General features: G+C 42.8%; 1 protein-coding gene across 2 annotated transcripts in view; it reads right to left on the bottom strand.

The window, feature by feature from the left end:
- Positions 1 to 1,943: 1,943 nt before the first annotated feature.
- Positions 1,944 to 17,566, bottom strand: part of LOC310763956 (gamma-aminobutyric acid receptor subunit pi-like) — a 42,703-nt gene continuing 27,080 nt past the window's right edge. For both annotated transcript variants that reach the window (XM_083617026.1, XM_083617027.1), the window contains exons 7-10: positions 12,471 to 12,608; positions 8,787 to 8,939; positions 6,747 to 6,940; positions 1,944 to 3,180 (exon numbers count right to left, since the gene is read on the bottom strand). In XM_083617026.1, coding sequence (XP_083473152.1) covers positions 2,872 to 3,180; positions 6,747 to 6,940; positions 8,787 to 8,939; positions 12,471 to 12,608 — 794 coding nt within the window. In that variant the 3' untranslated portion in view covers positions 1,944 to 2,871. The remainder of the gene's footprint in view (positions 3,181 to 6,746; positions 6,941 to 8,786; positions 8,940 to 12,470; positions 12,609 to 17,566) is intronic.

Genomic DNA, 17,566 nt, shown 5'->3' with positions numbered 1-17,566 from the left:
TGAGCTCCTGGCAGGAAAGGTGGATTTATACATATAATAATAAGTTTTTAAAATAACAATTTTTAAAGCCTGTTGCAGCAAAGTCTTCTGGAAACTTAAAGGTGAACAAATACATCATAGCATTTTGCGGAGCAGAGTCAATCAGATGCTAGGGTTAAATAAGCATTTTACAGTGGTGCCCCGCAAGACGAATGCCTCGCAAGACGGAAAACTCACTAGACGAAAGGGTTTTCCGTTTTTTGAGCTGCTTCGCAAGACGAATTTCCCTATGGGCTTGCTTCGCAAGACGAAAACGTCTTGCAAGTTTGTTTCCTTTTTCTTAACACCGTTAATACAGTTGCGACTTGACTTCGAGGAGCAACTCATAGAACGCAGTGTACATAGTAGCCTTTTTTGAGTTTTTTAAAGACTTTGGTGATTTTTGAAGCTTTTCCAAAACTTCTTTTGCAGCCATTTGGTAAGTTAAGCTTTTAAAACTTTTTTGGGGGGTTTTGGATTTGGGGTTGGGGTGTTTGGAATTCAAGGACTTGGTGTTGGGGAGGGGTTTGCAAGAATCTGGAAGCTTGTGTGTTTTTTTCCTGCATTTTTATGATTTTTTGTGACCATTGGGCCACTCTGCTGTTTTTTTAAAAAAATTCTGGATTTGAATTTCTGTGTGCTAGGTGGCTGGGGGAACAGTTGGGGAGGGGTTTGCAAGAATCTGGAAGCTTGTTTTTTTCTGCATTTTTATGATTTTCTGTGACCATTGGGCCACTCTGCTGTTTTTTTAAAAAAATTCTGGGTTTGAATTTTGAAATGCTCTTTACAGTATGTGTGACTTTAAAGAGCACTTAATAAACTCTTGTTGTACCAAATTTGGCTTTGTTTGGACTTTTTTTGACCTTAGGAACGCATTAATTGATTTTCAATGCATTCCTATGGGATTTCGTGCTTCGCAAGACGAAAAATTCGCTAGACAAAAAAATTCGCGGAACAAATTAATTTTGTCTTGCGAGGCACCACTGTACCAGCAGGCTCCATTGGCTTTCATGGAGGAGGATAGAAAGCCAATATGTGAAATTCTATTAATTACCTGAAACTTTATTACTACTAATTATATAATGGTAGTTAAAATAATAGGTAGTTAAAATTATAGGATGCACCAAAGCACCCATTTTTGACCTCTTCATTTCAGGGCATGAATTTAGTTGGTAGTCCAAAGACATACTGGTGATCTAAAAAGCAAATATTTATTATTAGGTGGGGGGAACCCCTTGAAAATCAATAAAGGCATTGCACAGTAAAACTGCTACCCTATTCAAACCTACTTGTAAGTAAGTCTCGTTGAATTCCATGGAACTTATTCCCATATAAGTGAATACAGGATTGCAATTTAAATCACTCGATCTGATAATGTATGTCTTTTAAAATAATGTTGAAAAGTATTTCTGGTTCAAGAGATGCCATGGTCTGAATATATACGTGTGTGTGCGCGCACTCACACAGTGAGAATGAGAGAGAGAGAGAAAGAACAGTTTCTTAGTAATCCTATCAACATTGTGACAATGTTTACTTTGTTAACTGCTCCATCTAAATTGTTTTGGGGGACGTGCCAGGTTGTATAGCAGCCTTCCTCCAGAGTTGTCCTAAATAGAGAGGTTTTCCCATCTAAAGCCACCCACACATCCAACCAAGAAGACAGAACAGTTAATTGCCTCCATCAATAGTGTATAAAAGGAAGGGGCCCAACAAATGTGCCAATAATTATTCTAATATTTTCTTCCACTTGATTGGGTGGGCATTTCAAGGTCGCAGAGAACAATGGTGGTGGTGTCTTGAATGCAGAGGCAGGTATGGTGGTCCTGAGTCTTGGCCTAGTGGTTTTTTGTTTTGTTTCGTTTTGTTGCTCCAGGCCATCATGATAAGCCAAGGCTTGTTCTTGGCTTACCTATCATGGTTTCCTTGAGCAAAGCAAACAGTGACCACCAAGCTGAATATAACAATGAGCCAGGGATTGTGGTTTGCTACCTCTGGGTGCTAATGTGGAGGGGGAAACAGCCATGGTAAATTGTTAACTATTGTTTACTTTGACATGTGAACTGGGCCTGCAAGCATGGGGACTGAGACCATCAGACTTAAAATCCCAGTAAAGAAAAGATGCAGGCTTAAGCCTTGTGGAGACTGCATCTAGGAAAGGCATCCATTTTTAGTATCTTCTCCGAAAAAAGCCATCACAGAATTCTTCCAAATATTCATTAAAAATAAGTCTCTTGAAACCTGGAGTAGTTTTCTACAAGGATTTAGTGTGAAATTCCGTATTCTGCTGGTTGCATTCATAAGTTCAAACTTTAACATAGTGATTTTTACTGTTTTGTGAAAACATTTAATTGGCACTGATAGAGCTTTGTTACATAACATCCTTGAAAGTCTATGCATTCTTGACAATGCCAAAGGCAATAAGATATTGAAACTAACCAGGTGGCATGGGGGCAGGATAACACTTCCTTCTTGTTTTAATTTTCAAACATATTAATCATCACAGCCTCACACTAGTGTTATGCCAATTTCAATTTTACAAAGCTTTACAGGTAGTTAAAAAAAGTGTTGTGCCATTCAGTAAATGTTACGAACAATAGGAAAATGCATGCTAAAAATGAGGTCAATTTAAAAAATACAGTCATTTAACAGATGATCAGCAATAGATTTTTATACTACAGTAGTCTTAACAGGTGGACAGTAATTTAACCAGAAACTCAACAGAAAAACTACTCAATAAAATGACCGTCTTCTTCTGATATTGTAATGCCCTGCAGATTAAAATCTTTTCCCTGACATAACTCTGTGCACCTTTGCTACACTTGCCACACTATTCCATGAGAGGTTTTCAAAAGCTTAGAAATACAAATAATAAACCCAGTAAAAAACATTTATTATGATAAATGATAATGGGAAGGAAAGCCGGGCGTAATTGTCTATGTGGTATGGGTTTTTAACATGAAAGCAGTCAAATATACAGAAGAGTCTCTTCATCACTGCCATTGGTGAGTGACACCGGCTGTGTTTACTTTTCTCCTCTTTTCTGCCTCTAGAGGTTTTGGTGAGCTTGTCTGCATCAGCCTTGTTAATCTTATCAGCCTTGCAACTGTTGGCAATTGCTGACAGGACTCCATTGATCTCCTCTTCAGCCTCGTCATCCTCCTCCTGGTAAGAATCACAATTGGACAAAACCACGTGTTCATCAGTTCCATAACACACATCCTTTAAATATCAGCCAACAATCCATTTTATCAAGGGCTACAGATATACCAGTGCTTGGAACAAAACTAGTTCAGTTTAATAAAGTTCACTGAATTCAAGCTCTGAACTACACCTGAAACTAGTGCCCATATTTGCCAGCTGAATGATTTGTTTTGGGGCAGAATGATTTCTAGGTCATCTTCAGATTCATTCTCTTACATATGTATTTTTTCCTTCTTCACTCTTTAGATTCTTTGGGAGTTGAAGCTTAAAGATTATAATTGTGGGGGAAAGTAAATGAAAACCATTCACATTTGTCAGATGCTGGTGGTGGCTGCTCGTGAGTAACCAGGCAGGACTCCAACCTGTCTTTTACAGGTTTTATTGTACAAACTATTTACAGCGCAGATCTACCAAGTTCATGTCCGTCTCAGTCACTTGCAGAATCTGGGAGTGGCCCCTTCCGGCTTCTCCCCCAACATAAGAACTTCAGCACTCCAGGACGGAAGTGGCGTGCCTCCCTCCTGGCCAGACTGGCGAGGCGAGATGCTGGGGCTCTTAGCAGCATCCTCGAGCCCTCTCTTCGCTTGGCTGGCCCCTTCCCTCTCTTCCTCACTGGAGGTGTGGCTTTTCCCACCGCTGGAAGAGGAACTGCTCCTCAGGAGTTTCGGATGGCCCCCCTGTCTCCCTCCCCTGTTCCGATGGCAGTCCCCTGACAACATTCCACTGTGTGTGTTTAAATGTTTTCTTAGGCTTCTTAAGAGAAAAAATTACACTTCAGCTCAGCAGGTTTTCTGGGCACAGTGGTGGAGTGGATAAGGACAAATAAGCTGGGTTTGAACCTTCCCCACAAGGACTTCTCCATACACATTGATGAAAAAGGCAAATGTACATGTGCTTTACCAAAAAAGGTGGGGGTCTTTTCTTTGTATTTAACATGAAGGAAACAATTCACATCCACAATGACCTTTGATGTTCTGGGAATCTCATCTTAGTCATGGCAACTAGGTTTTGGATCTGGCCAGATCTGCCCTCGGCTATTTAATTCTGCATTTTATTCACTAATCTTCTCAACATTAAAATGGATCAGCTTCACTTGTGACTTTCCATTACGGCATAAACAATAATGTTTACATTGCTTAGACACTGGCGCCATTACTTAGAAAATAAAAATACAAAATGCTAAGGGAAACAACCTCCTTATCACTCATTGTAAGGGAAATGGTACAGATGATCATCTATAAACTTTTATGGACACATCTACCTGGGCTGTTTTTCTTTTTTAGAGTGCTTTTTTTCAGTTGGAGATATCTGGGGTTTTTTATGCTGAAATGATTTTTTTAAAAAAAAAATTGTATTAAGCAGCAGGTTTATTGCGCAGCGGGAAAGGATGCTAAACACACATTCTTTTTTCTTTTCCAGTTTTCTGAAACTTGTTTGCAGGTGGATGATGCTTTATCAGATTGCTTTTAGCTCCTTTATGTTCCCTAAGAGGAAGCTAAACCATGTGTGAAATCCAGCATCTGGCATGGCAAGTTATCAGCTTAGTGTCTGTATGTTAGAATACGCTCTTCTCTAAGGAACCTTAACAAGACGCGTTTCTAGCACAAGTTTACTTATCCTATTGCCCTAGCGAAGAGAAGAAAGAGAATCTATAATAGAATGACAAATACCTATCTGCTATACAAAATCTAGAGTATCAGGGGACATTTAAAGGACTGCTGAGGGGCTCCAAGAGAGAGAGAGAAAGGGGGAAATTAAACTGTTTCACATTAGGAAAACCAACCTTGCATATCAAAAGGCAGCTCAACTTTGGAGCGTATTTTTAAATAGTAATGCTATTTACTCTGCTCTCCGTTCCTGCTCCTAAGGAGAGAATAGCAAGCAGATGGCAATATAAAAGGATATAAAAATCAGTTGCAGGATCTATGGAAAGCAACTCCACAACAGCTGAAACCTACTGGAAATGGCATCTGCTGCTGCTTCTTGCTTCTATTAATGGATGTGTTTGTTCAAATCCAACAGTCCACAGGATGGAGAAAAGAGGTCGCTTTGGTGGGAAGTTATCCATTTTCATGGTTTTCTATATTGTACTGCCTACTAGAGAGCGCCACAACATTTATCAGGTATGGGAATGTGACTTGTCAGTAAGGGCTCTACACTTCTTACAAACATTTTCCCATTCTTCTTTTTGTCCGCTGTAAGATTTTGGACGGTGCAGGCCAATGGATTGCTAGCAGCTAGAATATATTTCTCAGTTCAGGTCCTGGGAACATTTGAGGATTCGTGTAGGACTGAATACAGGTTTCTCTTTCTTTCCTTTCTACCTTCTTTTGCTCTGGATGACTGAAGCACAACATAAAGGCACTATGGCATTTCACATTGCGCGGTGGCACATAGCAGTGCTAAAGTCCTTACTGGTAGCAGAACAGTGTATATTCAAACCTCTCAGGGCCCATTCAAACTTTACAGGGCAATCAACAATGTTACCTGTCAACTGTAGTTCTCTCAGTAAAGACCTGTAAGACCAGACGTGTGCCTGTAAACACACTTGTCTACCATGTCTGCTAGTTCGCATAGAAAAGAATCCCCCACAAAGCCCCAAAGGATTCACCAGGAGACCTGGAGGTGCCATGTGGCAAACACAGAGGTTGCTGTCGCCAACACCTGATCTACCTGTGCAAAACAATGAACCACGGCAGTTCAGGAGGGGTGATGCCAGTTTTCATTGCACTGAGCTTCCTGCCAGTAAAAAGCAAAACAAAAACTAACAAACTGGGGAGAGATATTCTACCTGAGTCTAAGCCCTGCTGTGCTGGTTTTCATCTACAAAACCTTTTTTTTTTACATCAAGAAACATTCAGAAATGTGATGTCCCACCACACTCTGTTCTACCATGTCATTCTGTTTCATGGTGGATCAAGACCATTGTGCTCCTGAACCACACAATAGTCACAATAAGACCATGATGGGGGATATATTTATTTCAGCATTTTTACACCGCTTTGGGGGCACAGAAAGGGCCTCAATGCAATAATGAGCAATAAATCAAAAACACAAATTAATACCAGACATCAACTATCATTAGCAGCAGCACATAAAAAGCTCTCTGATCAGGGGATGAGACAATATTAATAATAAAGACAATCTTTCAAGGTCTTTCTGAGCATTGAAAGGCAAATGGTCCTTTATACCCACCAACTGCTGATGGTTTACAGGGCAGAGCTTTCCATGGTGATCTCACCTAGCATTCTTTTAAAAGTGCTGGGTCCAAGCCATATAGGATTTCAAAGTGATGGTCACCACTTTGAATTGAGACCGGAAAGAAATTGGGAACCAATCTGCAGTGAATAATAGCAGAAGCAAGGCGAAACCTGGTCATGCTACAGCAGGCGGGGAATGTATGTTGTAAAGAGCTGCTAAAAGTTGGAATCATGATATGCTTTCATAGCAGAGGAAGCAATGGACAGGAGCGTTTGAAGAGAGGCTATGGAAATCAGTAAATGGAGGAATTAAAACAAAACAAATACCTTTGTGAGTTTCTTCATTCCAGATCGATTAAGGGTGCAGAAGTGAGCTACTGCATACTCCAGTAATGCGCCAAAGATAAAACTAAAGCAAATGCCCAGGTAGACATCAATTGCCTTGATGAAGCAATTAGCATTAGGAAGTGATGTCCTGGCTCCCATCATAAGAGTTGTCATGGTGAGCACAGTTGTAACACCTACAGAAACAAAAACGAGAAATCAGAGGTGATCTTGCCTGATTAGCAGCAACACCATCTCCTGCTGCCTCTGAGCAGAAGCTGCTCAATATTTACTTGACAGTGAGGTCTTCTGTCATCTCATTTTAGCCCACCTCATTTGGAAGAAAATGCAGAAAATGTTTAACGTATGAATATTTTGAGGTGTTAATAATACTTCGGATAAAGTTTACGGTAAAGTTCTGCACCATGGTCAAAAAGGAGCAGAGTAAAAAGAAAAAGTAAAAAGTGAGGCTAAGAGATGTCTGAATTACTCTCTAAGTTAGTCTTGGAGAAACGATGTATAACATTGTGAATTAATTTTGGTGGCGAAAGGGAATACAAAGCCACCCAATGAGTTTCATGCCAAGTGGGGATTGAACCCTGCTCTCCGAAGTCCTAGTCTGACACTGACCACTATACCACACTTCTTTTCACATGAGCCACCATAACATGTAGACAGGCTTGGTGAGCACATGTTTTTCCATGTAGAAGGCCCCAAGTTCAAGCCCTGAATTCTCTGGTTGAAGAATCTTTGATAGCAGGTGGCCGTAAAATCTCTCCCCACCCCCCCTCAGATCCTGGAGAGCCAATGTGAATTAAGAGTCGGTGCTCTTAGACAGACCTAACTCGGTCTATTTCCATATTTTATTGTTGCCACCTTTCCCACCTCTGCATGAGCCACATCTGATCGTTACCAGTTTGAAAGGGGGCTATGTACATAAGGACATGTAGGGCTCCCTCCAAGGGGAAGGGAACCCTCCACTGCCCATGAGGTGACCTTCTTACTGATGCAGATCATGTGTCAGCTTGGGGACTTGGCCAGGTTGGTCCATAGCTAGGGCATTGGTACCCAGTGGACAGGGCTAGCTCACTTGTACTGAATGCCGGAAGAGGGACACTGAAGTCCTGCATCCCCATGAAGTGAGCATTGCAGAATGCCTAGTAGATACGTGCACCACAATAGCCCCACACAGGCAGTCTACTTCTGTGTAAAATCAGCCTGCACTGAGGGAGGGAGGCTGTGCATGCAAGCTCTCCCTTCCCCCAACACTGTCCCCACAGCCCCCCATGAGTTGGCGTAATATCCCCCACATGTTATAGGCAGTGATGGCCACCAACTTGGATGGCTTGAAAAGAGGATTAGACAAATTCATGGAAGATAAGGCTGCATAGATGGCTGTTGATCCTGATGGCTATGGTTTACCTACGCCTACACAGTGGCAGTATGAGTTTGAGTACCAGCTGAGGGAAACCACAGGAGGGGTGAGTGCTCTTGACTCCAGGTTGCAGGCTGTCCACAGGATGTTGAACTCAATGGGCCACTGGTAGGTTCTTCTTGCATTCTAATGATGCAGAGCCTTGCTTTTTCAGGTTTCTAAATGGCATGAGGAGCTTACACAAAGACAGCAGGCTCCTCCCTGCAGTGGTTCTTCTTCCAGCTCATGGAGGGTGGTGGGAACAGTGGTGGTGGAGTTAGAGTAGTCACACCTCAGCTCTCTTCCACACATGTTACTTTTACCCAAGAATAAAACGCCTAACAGAACCAATGTTTCAACTGTTTCACTTGCAGAGTGACTCTAGAAGTTCATTCTAGCACTGGCTGGGTAACATGAGGCTCCTTAGGCTCATTGCATCTGCCGTGCCCAGTTTCTAGGACTTGTCTGGTTGATGTACAGAGGAGCTGGAACATAGATCCCATGGTGCAAGGCTTACTGCATTACATAGGTGGTGGAGGAACAAAAATGCAGCAGCTTCCTCCATGTTAAAACAACATGACCTGGGCAGGGGGTGGGCAGTGCATCTGTGTTTTATGATTGTAGCTCACCTATGCAGATTCTGGCTGGCACTGAAGACTGGCTTATCCAGAATGACACCCAGGAGAGGACAACCAGCAAGCTGGACGGTACATATGTTTCAAGGATAAAATACAGAATGTTCCTCTTGAGCTCAAAATGGAAGACTAACTTTGGATAGTGCCCTGTGTAGTGAATAAAGAGAGACATGCAACAAGTCATTTAGATTTCTTGGCAATTTCTTCTTCATGTACAAGTTTAAATAATATTTTAAAGCTTCAGATCAAATCTTTATTATTATGACCAGCATTAAGAAAACAAGGTAAGAAGCACATAGAACACATTATTTTAAAGCTTCACGGTTTTTTAAAGCACACAATTACCAACTTACTAGTTCACCCATCATACTTATATATAATTTCTATTTAGTGTTTGTCAGGTGTTGGTGTGGTTGCTCGAGAGCAAACAGGCAAGACTCCGACCTGTCTTTTCCAGCTTTATTATTAGTGCAAAATATTTACAGTGAAGAGCGTCGCAAGTTCATTTCTGGCTCAGTCGCTAGCAGAATCTGGGAGTGGCCAGTCCTTGTACCTCCCCCAGCATAACAGCCATATGACTCCCATCCTTCTCCTCCCCTCTCTGCGCCGAAACCTACTGCGCAGAGTGGGCGCTGGCAAAGGGGTACTTCCCTCCCCTCCACTTTGCTCAGGCTCCGTGTTGAGGCTCTCCCTAGCATCTCCTGGTCCCTGCACCGCCTCCCCACTGGAGGCGGGGCTTTTCTCCTCGCCAGAGGAGGAACTTCTTCACAAGATCTTCGGAGGTTCCCTATAACACAACTGCCCTTCCACCTCTCACCTCTGAGCTGATGGCAGTTCCTTGACAGTGTTTGCCCATAACTCTAAGCCAAACCATGGTTTAGTGCATATGTGTGAATCTGCTGGCCTCTAAAGAGGAGGCAGAATTCACTTTGCTTTTCCCCATGCTTTTCAGGTGAGTGAAACATGGCAGGTAACCCAAAGTTTGGCTTAGCATGTCTTCCAAACCTGAGATGGTCTCCTCCTTAAGCACAACTTGGCTAAGCTGCCAGGAGCGCCGTGGCGATCCACCCAGGGTGCCAGGGCGGCATGTACCTCTCCTCACAAACAATCCTCTCCAGGGACTTCTGGTGTTTTAATGGTCTTCATTTACAATGGTCATCAAGAGTTCATTATCATTCACCAGAGTCACTCAGTTCAGATACCGGTAGAGGCCTCTTCTTATGCCGCCAACACCTCACAAAATGCGGGAATTTATCGCCCCGCCTTTCAAGTCTCCTCTTGTCCAGCGCCGTCTAAATCTCTCGCCAGTCTCTGATCCAGAACCTAACCCTTGCTGTCCCTGTGGAGCTGTTGGCTCGCTTTCAGCCTCTTCCTGTCTCTCTCCCTCTGAAGACACTGCCCTTCCTTTGCTAGCTCCTCCAGCTCCCTCCCCCTCAGGCACAGCGTCCTCTTCTTCTACCCTGAAGTCCTCTCCCACATCCGGGGAACTCGAATGTACTGACTCAGCCCTGACACAGGGGAATGCCACAGCGAGCTGCCCACGGAGTCCGCCTGGCAGACGCAAGCCCCATGCTGCTATTTTGGGCACCGCATAACTCCCAGGAAAAACATGTGGCTTGGGCGCCCTGTAGGCCAGGCCTACAGTAAGTGCCGCTCCCCGTGGTGTGCCATTTTGTCACCCCCTCAGGGATGACACCCGGGGCAGGCTGCACCCCCCCCTTCCTATGCCCCTGTAAACTGCCCCAAAGCCTGGAGATACAGCAAAGCAGGTACAAGTTGCTCCTCTGGAGCCTATGTCTGCTCAAGGAAGGACTACCACTCTGCAAATTTCATCTGATTGTAAAAAACAAATGTGAAATGTGAAATACGATTTGCCTACTGAAATCAATGGGAAATGATTTAAATAAATAAATAAAACCTTCCCCTCTCTCTCCCTCAATCAGGCACACAGTGAAGAAAATGGCTGAAAAAAAGCCATGGAAATTAATCAAGCCACCAAAGGAAACAATGAAATGAATTGTTATTATTTGCACAGCCATATAGATAGATGATAGATATAGATAGATAGATAGATAGATAGATAGATAGATAGATAGATAGAGATATTAAAATCCTGGCTATACTTCATTTATTGTTAGAAAATATAATCCTATATAAATGAGAACAATGGCCTGCACTTTGTTTTTCTTTGCGTTGTTTACATATTCTCTTCCTGAAATATTCAGAAGTGAACATGTATTTTATTTTCTGATGAGCAAACAGGTTCGGGTTTCTCTCTGGGCAGAGCAGCAATATGGAATCATTAGCCTTCTTTGAGCACGATGGCTAGCCAGCAGCAGAAGCAGTGAGGAAAGCAAGCAGATGCCACTTATGTAAGAAGCAAGATCCTGTCTGAACATGAAGTCTGCTAGTGGAGATCTGTATTTTTATACCTATTTATAGGCATTTGCTGTTTTAATGTGAGTTAGGACTTTGAGTCATGATGTTTCCTTAGTCAATGATGCTCTCAAATAAAAATCTTTAGTGGAAGGCAAAAGATTTATATGATCTGAGCAGAAACCAGAATAGAAAATAAAAATGGCACAATGCACATTGATTGAAACTTAAATGCAGAAGCATATTATTGAGTTGTGAATCACAAATGTAATAGCTGGGATGGTATGTAAAAAAAGCTCTATCTTCTGTGTGCAGCAAATGTGTGCAGCATCCAGAAGGAAAATAATAATAATAATTCAGTGCATCGGATTGTTCTTATCACACTGAGGCATGCAATCGGGGGGGGGGGGGGGGGACCTGACAGCCTTCAACTGTGAGAACCAGGATTTGCAGAAGATACAGCTCAGAGAACCTATTAATGGTTCCATCATCTAAGAGTGTAGCGGCCCCTGCAGGGAGAATATTCTTGGTGGTGGCCCCCAGAGGATAGAATCAGCTGCCTGCCGAATCTCATCAATTTCAGCATTTAAATGAGCGTTAAAGACATGTTTATTTAGTCAAGCTTCTATTGTTTAATGTGCTTAATTTATTTCAATTAGTTTTACTGGTTGTTCTAATAGATTTGGGGTTTTTTTGTTTTTTGGGAGGGTATTCTTCTTGGTTTGAAAGTTTTGTACAGATGTTCTCTGCTAACAGAGACTGTAATCCTGTATACATTTACTTGGGAGTAACCCACCTCCCACCTTGAACTCAGCAAGACATCTGAGTGGGCATGCATAGGAATCAGACGACTTGGTATACAATAAAGGTTTTTAGTCAAGCAGTCAAGGTCCAGCAGCACAGCCAAGTTTTTTAAATTCATCATCATCATCATCCTAAATTTCTTTAATAAACTCAAGGTGGCATATAAAGGATTCCCATCCAGTCTACCATCCAGACACTGGCCAGATCCAAACCTGCTTAGTTTCAGGAGCAACATCTCACTATTTCATGTATTTTACTATTATATTTTTATTCTGTTTTAATGCTGTGACATCTGTTAATTGTTGTGTTTTATATGCCGTTGGCCATTCTGGGTTCTTCTTTTTTTTTAAGGTATAGAATATGAGAAAGAAAGTAAGCATCATCATCTGCCTTCAGACCATTCCCAGCTAGCTTTATTGAAGTCAACTGGAAAGACAGAAAGGTCAAGAAGTAAGTAGGATTTTATGACTGTAAATGAACTCTTGAAGAGTTACCTACCTGTTTCATAGACAGCTTCAGAACTAGAGGTATAGTGGTCTTCTACTGTGTACTGCGCCAATCGAAGGGTTTCTAAGCCTTTAACGGAATCATTTCCCCTTGTCCAGTAAAACATGACATCATTTATGTTATAACCCCCTGGGAATAGAAGAAGAGAGGAATTTTACTAAATATAGAAAATGTGTTTGTGTCCATATATAGTATATGTCTTCTATTTTCTGGCAAAGCTTCTGTTAATTTCACTTCATTTACTGGTTTCCCAGAGAATCCTAGACTTTAGGATTTTAGTAAATGCCTAGGAAATACACAACAGGAAAACAAAAATCAAGAAATAGACCTCAGCCTCTAAATATTCCATGCTTCACACAGCTGCACATCAAATTGTTTCCATTTTTAAATCCAAAATTCATCTTCACAGCTTAAACTCCCCATCCCTCACCTTAAATGGAGATATTTCATTTAAAGACCATCTGAAAGAACTTGTGTGGCTAGTTGTCTAAATTCGCGTATGAATGCAACATTCACTTAGAAATAATATAACTAAACTTAAAATGCACAGATCCAGAGGTCGGTTTACACTCCTTTTTAATATGTGTAAAATCATACAGGCTGGCACTCTGCATGGTAAGAAAGGGTAGATCTAAAAATCCCCCTCCCATACGAATCGGCTAGAATGCTGGTGTCTCTTCACCAACAAAACAGCTACACGGGGCGGGGGGAGTGTTCTGCTGGTGTTATCAGTGTATGTTTTATGCTGGAGTCATGTCTTGAGTTCTGGGGGCAAATCATGACTTCTGTCAAATCCTGAATATAGGATTGCTCTGCTAGTAACTTTGTGAAGTGAAGAAAGGTAGGCTCCTGCACTGGCAATGCATACACTATGTTGTGAGAGAAGGGCTGGGCAAGTACGTCCATTTTGGTATCTCTTAGTTTCTCACTTTCCCAATCTTAAATTTGGTTCTCCACATTTCTACATCAGAGTACAACTTTTTAGAAATATATATATATATATATATATATATATATATATCCTGATGAAAATTCATCAGCATTTTAGTGGGAATTCCTCATATACACATTTTTGCAAAGTGTTTCCCCCCCCTCCAAATAGAATGAGTTTTTGTATGTTATTTTCACCAATGCATGCATTTATACGCACACCTTACCCTAGTATATGTAGATTTGAACACATTACTTGGCTTGAGAACTGCATTGCAAAATTTGGAGAGGCACAACTTTCAAAAGATGGCTCTGTTTCAGTTTTGTATTGTTTCAGAAAGTGTGACTCATGTAAGTTCACCCATAAACGTGAACTAAACTGAATTTCTTCCCCCATTGTATGTGAGAGTTGATCCTGTAAACCTCACAGTGAAATACTTCCTTCTGAAAGCTATCCATTCGGGCAACTGCAAAGGAGGTCATATTGTTATATTGGCTTATGAAAATACTGCCCAGTCTTCACACATTTCCCTGCAGTATCTATACAAACGGTTGCTGCAGCAAATGTTAGTTATGAACATGAATATCAATACTGCTCCTTGGTGTCCTACGATGTATACTGAGGTCTGCAGCACAATGACATTTACGCTGATGTGCGAAACAGCTTGAAGTGTCACATCAAACAGATTATAAAATGTTTCAGTTTCAGCCCGCCCGCCCGCCCGCCCAACTGTGCAAATAGCCAAAGGAGAGCAAAGAATTTCTCAGAAGCCCCGGAAGACTAAAGAGAGCGCTACTCATCCATTTGGCTTCAGTAAGCCCCCTCTGCATTCTAAAGAGCAAGGGAAAGCTGAATAATGAGGGGATTTACAGGATATTCTGCTGCGAAAATAAATACTGATTTGTAATTTTATTAATTCCCTTTGTGGCTGCAAAGGCAGTTTTAGGCACGCAGGCAATGTGAAGTTCCTTCTTTTCAGAACTCTCCTTGGAAAAGGCAGGAGACAGATGTCAGGCTACTAGAATCCAAAGAACTGGCTAGTTAGTGCAAATCAGTACATGGGATAGCCAAACCTCATTTTCCCGCCCCAGCACTTCCATCTTTTCAGGGTTCAGCCTTAGTATATTCACCCCATCGAGTCAATCACTTCTGCCAGACTCCAACACCTCCATAGCCTCTTCTGATTCCAATGGAATGGAGAGGTAGAGCTGTGTGCCATTAGCTTACTGATGACCCTGCACTCCAAATTAAGCCCCTGTTCCATGGCTCCCTCTCTCAATATCTCCTCCTTGCCTCATTATCCTATTTCCTCTGCCCATTTTAAATAAATGAGTTATTAGAGCAGACTTAGGAATAGCATTCCATTCCTTCACAAAGTTTCCAGAATTTCAGTGGCTATCTGGCCAGGCAAACTTCTAAAATATTTTTATATTTATATCACCCCTTCTTTCAGCTTCCCATTTCTCTGCCATTTCCCTGTGCCATAGTATTTTTAAGGTTCTTTTTTAATTGTTGTATCCCACCCATGGACCTTAGGGTGAAGGGTGGGGAAATCATTGCCATCATCTCTTGCCCCTAGAATTGTTATTGGCATCCGTCTGTGTCAGGAGACAATGGAGGAGTGTGCCTTTGTCAGTGAAGCCAAACTTTGGAAGATTACAGCACCTGCTGTGGCTGCAGAGACCAATACAAGAGAGACATGTTTCATTACAGCCGGGGCAGATGAAGGCATCTGGTTGTCCTGCTGCAGATGCACCACGGCATTTCTCCTCTCTGCACTCCTCCCAGTGGCCATTCCTCCTCTGGTCACTGCTATGGATGCATGACCTGACTGTCTCCAGGCACTGCAGTCATCTGCAAGGGATTTCTACACAGTGGGGTTGATGTTGCCAACCTTCATGTCATGTTTGCAGACATCTTTGTAATGCAGAGTTGGTCTGCCAACAGGCCTGGTACTTGAAGCCAGATCCCCATCCTTGAAGAGGATCCTGCCATCTTCCATTCTGTAGACATGATCAAGCCAGTGTAGACGATGCTGAACCTCTCCCATGTTGATCTGTCCCCTGGCTACTTCCGTCCTTTCCACCTGTTAATCCCTGCTAAACCAACCGTTTCCTCGTCCTTCACAGAAGCTACACTGAAGATATTCTGACAACTCTGATCTCTGAGAAGCCGGCATGTCCATGCACATTCTGTGCCTTAAACCCAGTTCAGATAATTAGCTGGAAGCTTTCCTTCCAGCTAAGGTTGTGTCTGCATGGGAATCTCCTGCTTTATAATATGCATGGCCTTTAAGTTCTAGAATGTCATGAACTGGCAAGATGGCAGTGAGGGGGAAGAGGATCCTGGTGAGGGGGGTAGCCAGGACTGGGACACACCAGGGCAAGCTGGGAATGGGGAAGGCAGTACTCACAGGGTGACAGATGGTGAGGGGATGTAGGACAGTATACAGTAACCAGAGTGGCAGGACCCGTCCTCAGAGCCAGAGGGCCCCCTGTCCCCATGAACATGGTGGCCTCTGAGGCATAGTGAACAGCAGGAGTGGTGCTCTAGGAGGCTGAGGCAAGCAAGGGCCCATAGCCCAGCTCCCTAGCTGGCCAGGTGGGGCTCATTGGCTCTGGAAGGAGGGATGTGTTTTCTCAGCTGGAGTAGGCTTGGAGGAGGTGAGGGTAACCTGCCTCATCAACCCCAGATGCTTAATCAGCCTGCAAAGTATGAAAAGGAAGCAGAGCTGAGGTGCTGTGTCTGCTCAACTGCCCTTGTTGATGGACTTTGGCCTGGATGCTCCTGGGCCTCTGCAGGACTGTGCTTTGAATTTGACTCTGGACAATCTCCTGAGTGGGAGACTTCAGGCTTCCCTACTTGGATTGACCCTGGACTGCATTTCCTGGCCTTTGGATTGCGGACATTGGGCTTTGCTTGTATGGTTGACCCCCCGGGCTTTGGACTTCGGACTCGACATACTGACTTGAGCCAGTGTGGTGTAGTGGTTAAGAGCGGTAGACTTGTAATCTGGGGAACCGGGTTCGCGTCTCCGCTCCTCCACATGCAGCTGCTGGGTGACCTTGGGCCAGTCACACTTCTTTGAAGTCTCTCAGCCCCACTCACCTCACAGAGTGTTTGTTGTGGGGGAGGAAGGGAAAGGAGAATGTTAGCCGCTTTGAGACTCCTTAAAGGGAGTGAAAGGCGGGATATCAAATCCAAACTCTTCTTCTTCTTCTTCTACTTGAGGACAGGTAGGCCCAGGGGTTCAGGACATAGAAGGAAGGAGTATTTTGGAGGAGAACATACTCAGTGATTTTTGTTGCTGCTGTTAGGAGGGCTTCCTAGTTTCTTTCTCTTCACACCGGTGGAATTTCAGACCCATCTTATTTTTATACCTTAAAAGCCTGCTTCAGGCTAACTAAATATTTAGAAATGAAAAGAGGCGTGAGAATATTTTTCTGCACCTGTTTGTGTGGGCACACTGTCAAGTGTGTATTTTATTTATGCACACAAACACTGGTAGCTTTCCCTTCCATGTTCTAGTCTATGACCACCGCCTTACCTGCTGCTTAAGGAAGAAAGAGAACACTCTCTACAAATCCAGTGTGAAAGGTATAGAGAGAATGATGCCATCTGGACACTGATTGCAATGATACCTATTCCATTACTGCTAGTATCTAAAGAAGATGAATGGTATACTATTGAGGCTTTTGCAGGGATAATTATAATTTGCGTTTGCTACAGATCTGTTACACCTGCAACAGATCTTGTAATCAAGAGTGTTATTGATAGTAGAAATGTGCATATTTTTTTAAAAAAATTGTCCCTGAGGATGCCTCAGTAATTGTCTCTATAGCTTAGATCCTGGAAGGAAGGAAGAGAAGGTTACACCTGCAATACAGGTGCGATCAACATGGCAAGGGAAGAATTAAGAGGGTGCATTTAATCCTTCCCAAAACAGCCCACACAACTGTTCCTTTCAACTAGGTTTAGTCCTTATGCGCATATTAAGGCAATATGAAATTGTGTGAAATTTCCATAGAGGTTATTCTAGATTATTGCTGCCATTCTAGGAACCGGCTGTCATAACGCCCATTACTGCAATTAAGTCTGCAATCCTGAGGCTGCTTGCTAAATCCTGCACTCAGTGGCTACAAATGTTGCCATTACT

This window comes from Podarcis filfolensis (genome assembly GCF_964270895.1).
Source record: "Podarcis filfolensis genome assembly, chromosome: 5".
NCBI classification, from domain to species: Eukaryota; Metazoa; Chordata; class Lepidosauria; order Squamata; family Lacertidae; genus Podarcis; species Podarcis filfolensis.
This window is presented reverse-complemented; position numbering and strand designations above follow the sequence as displayed.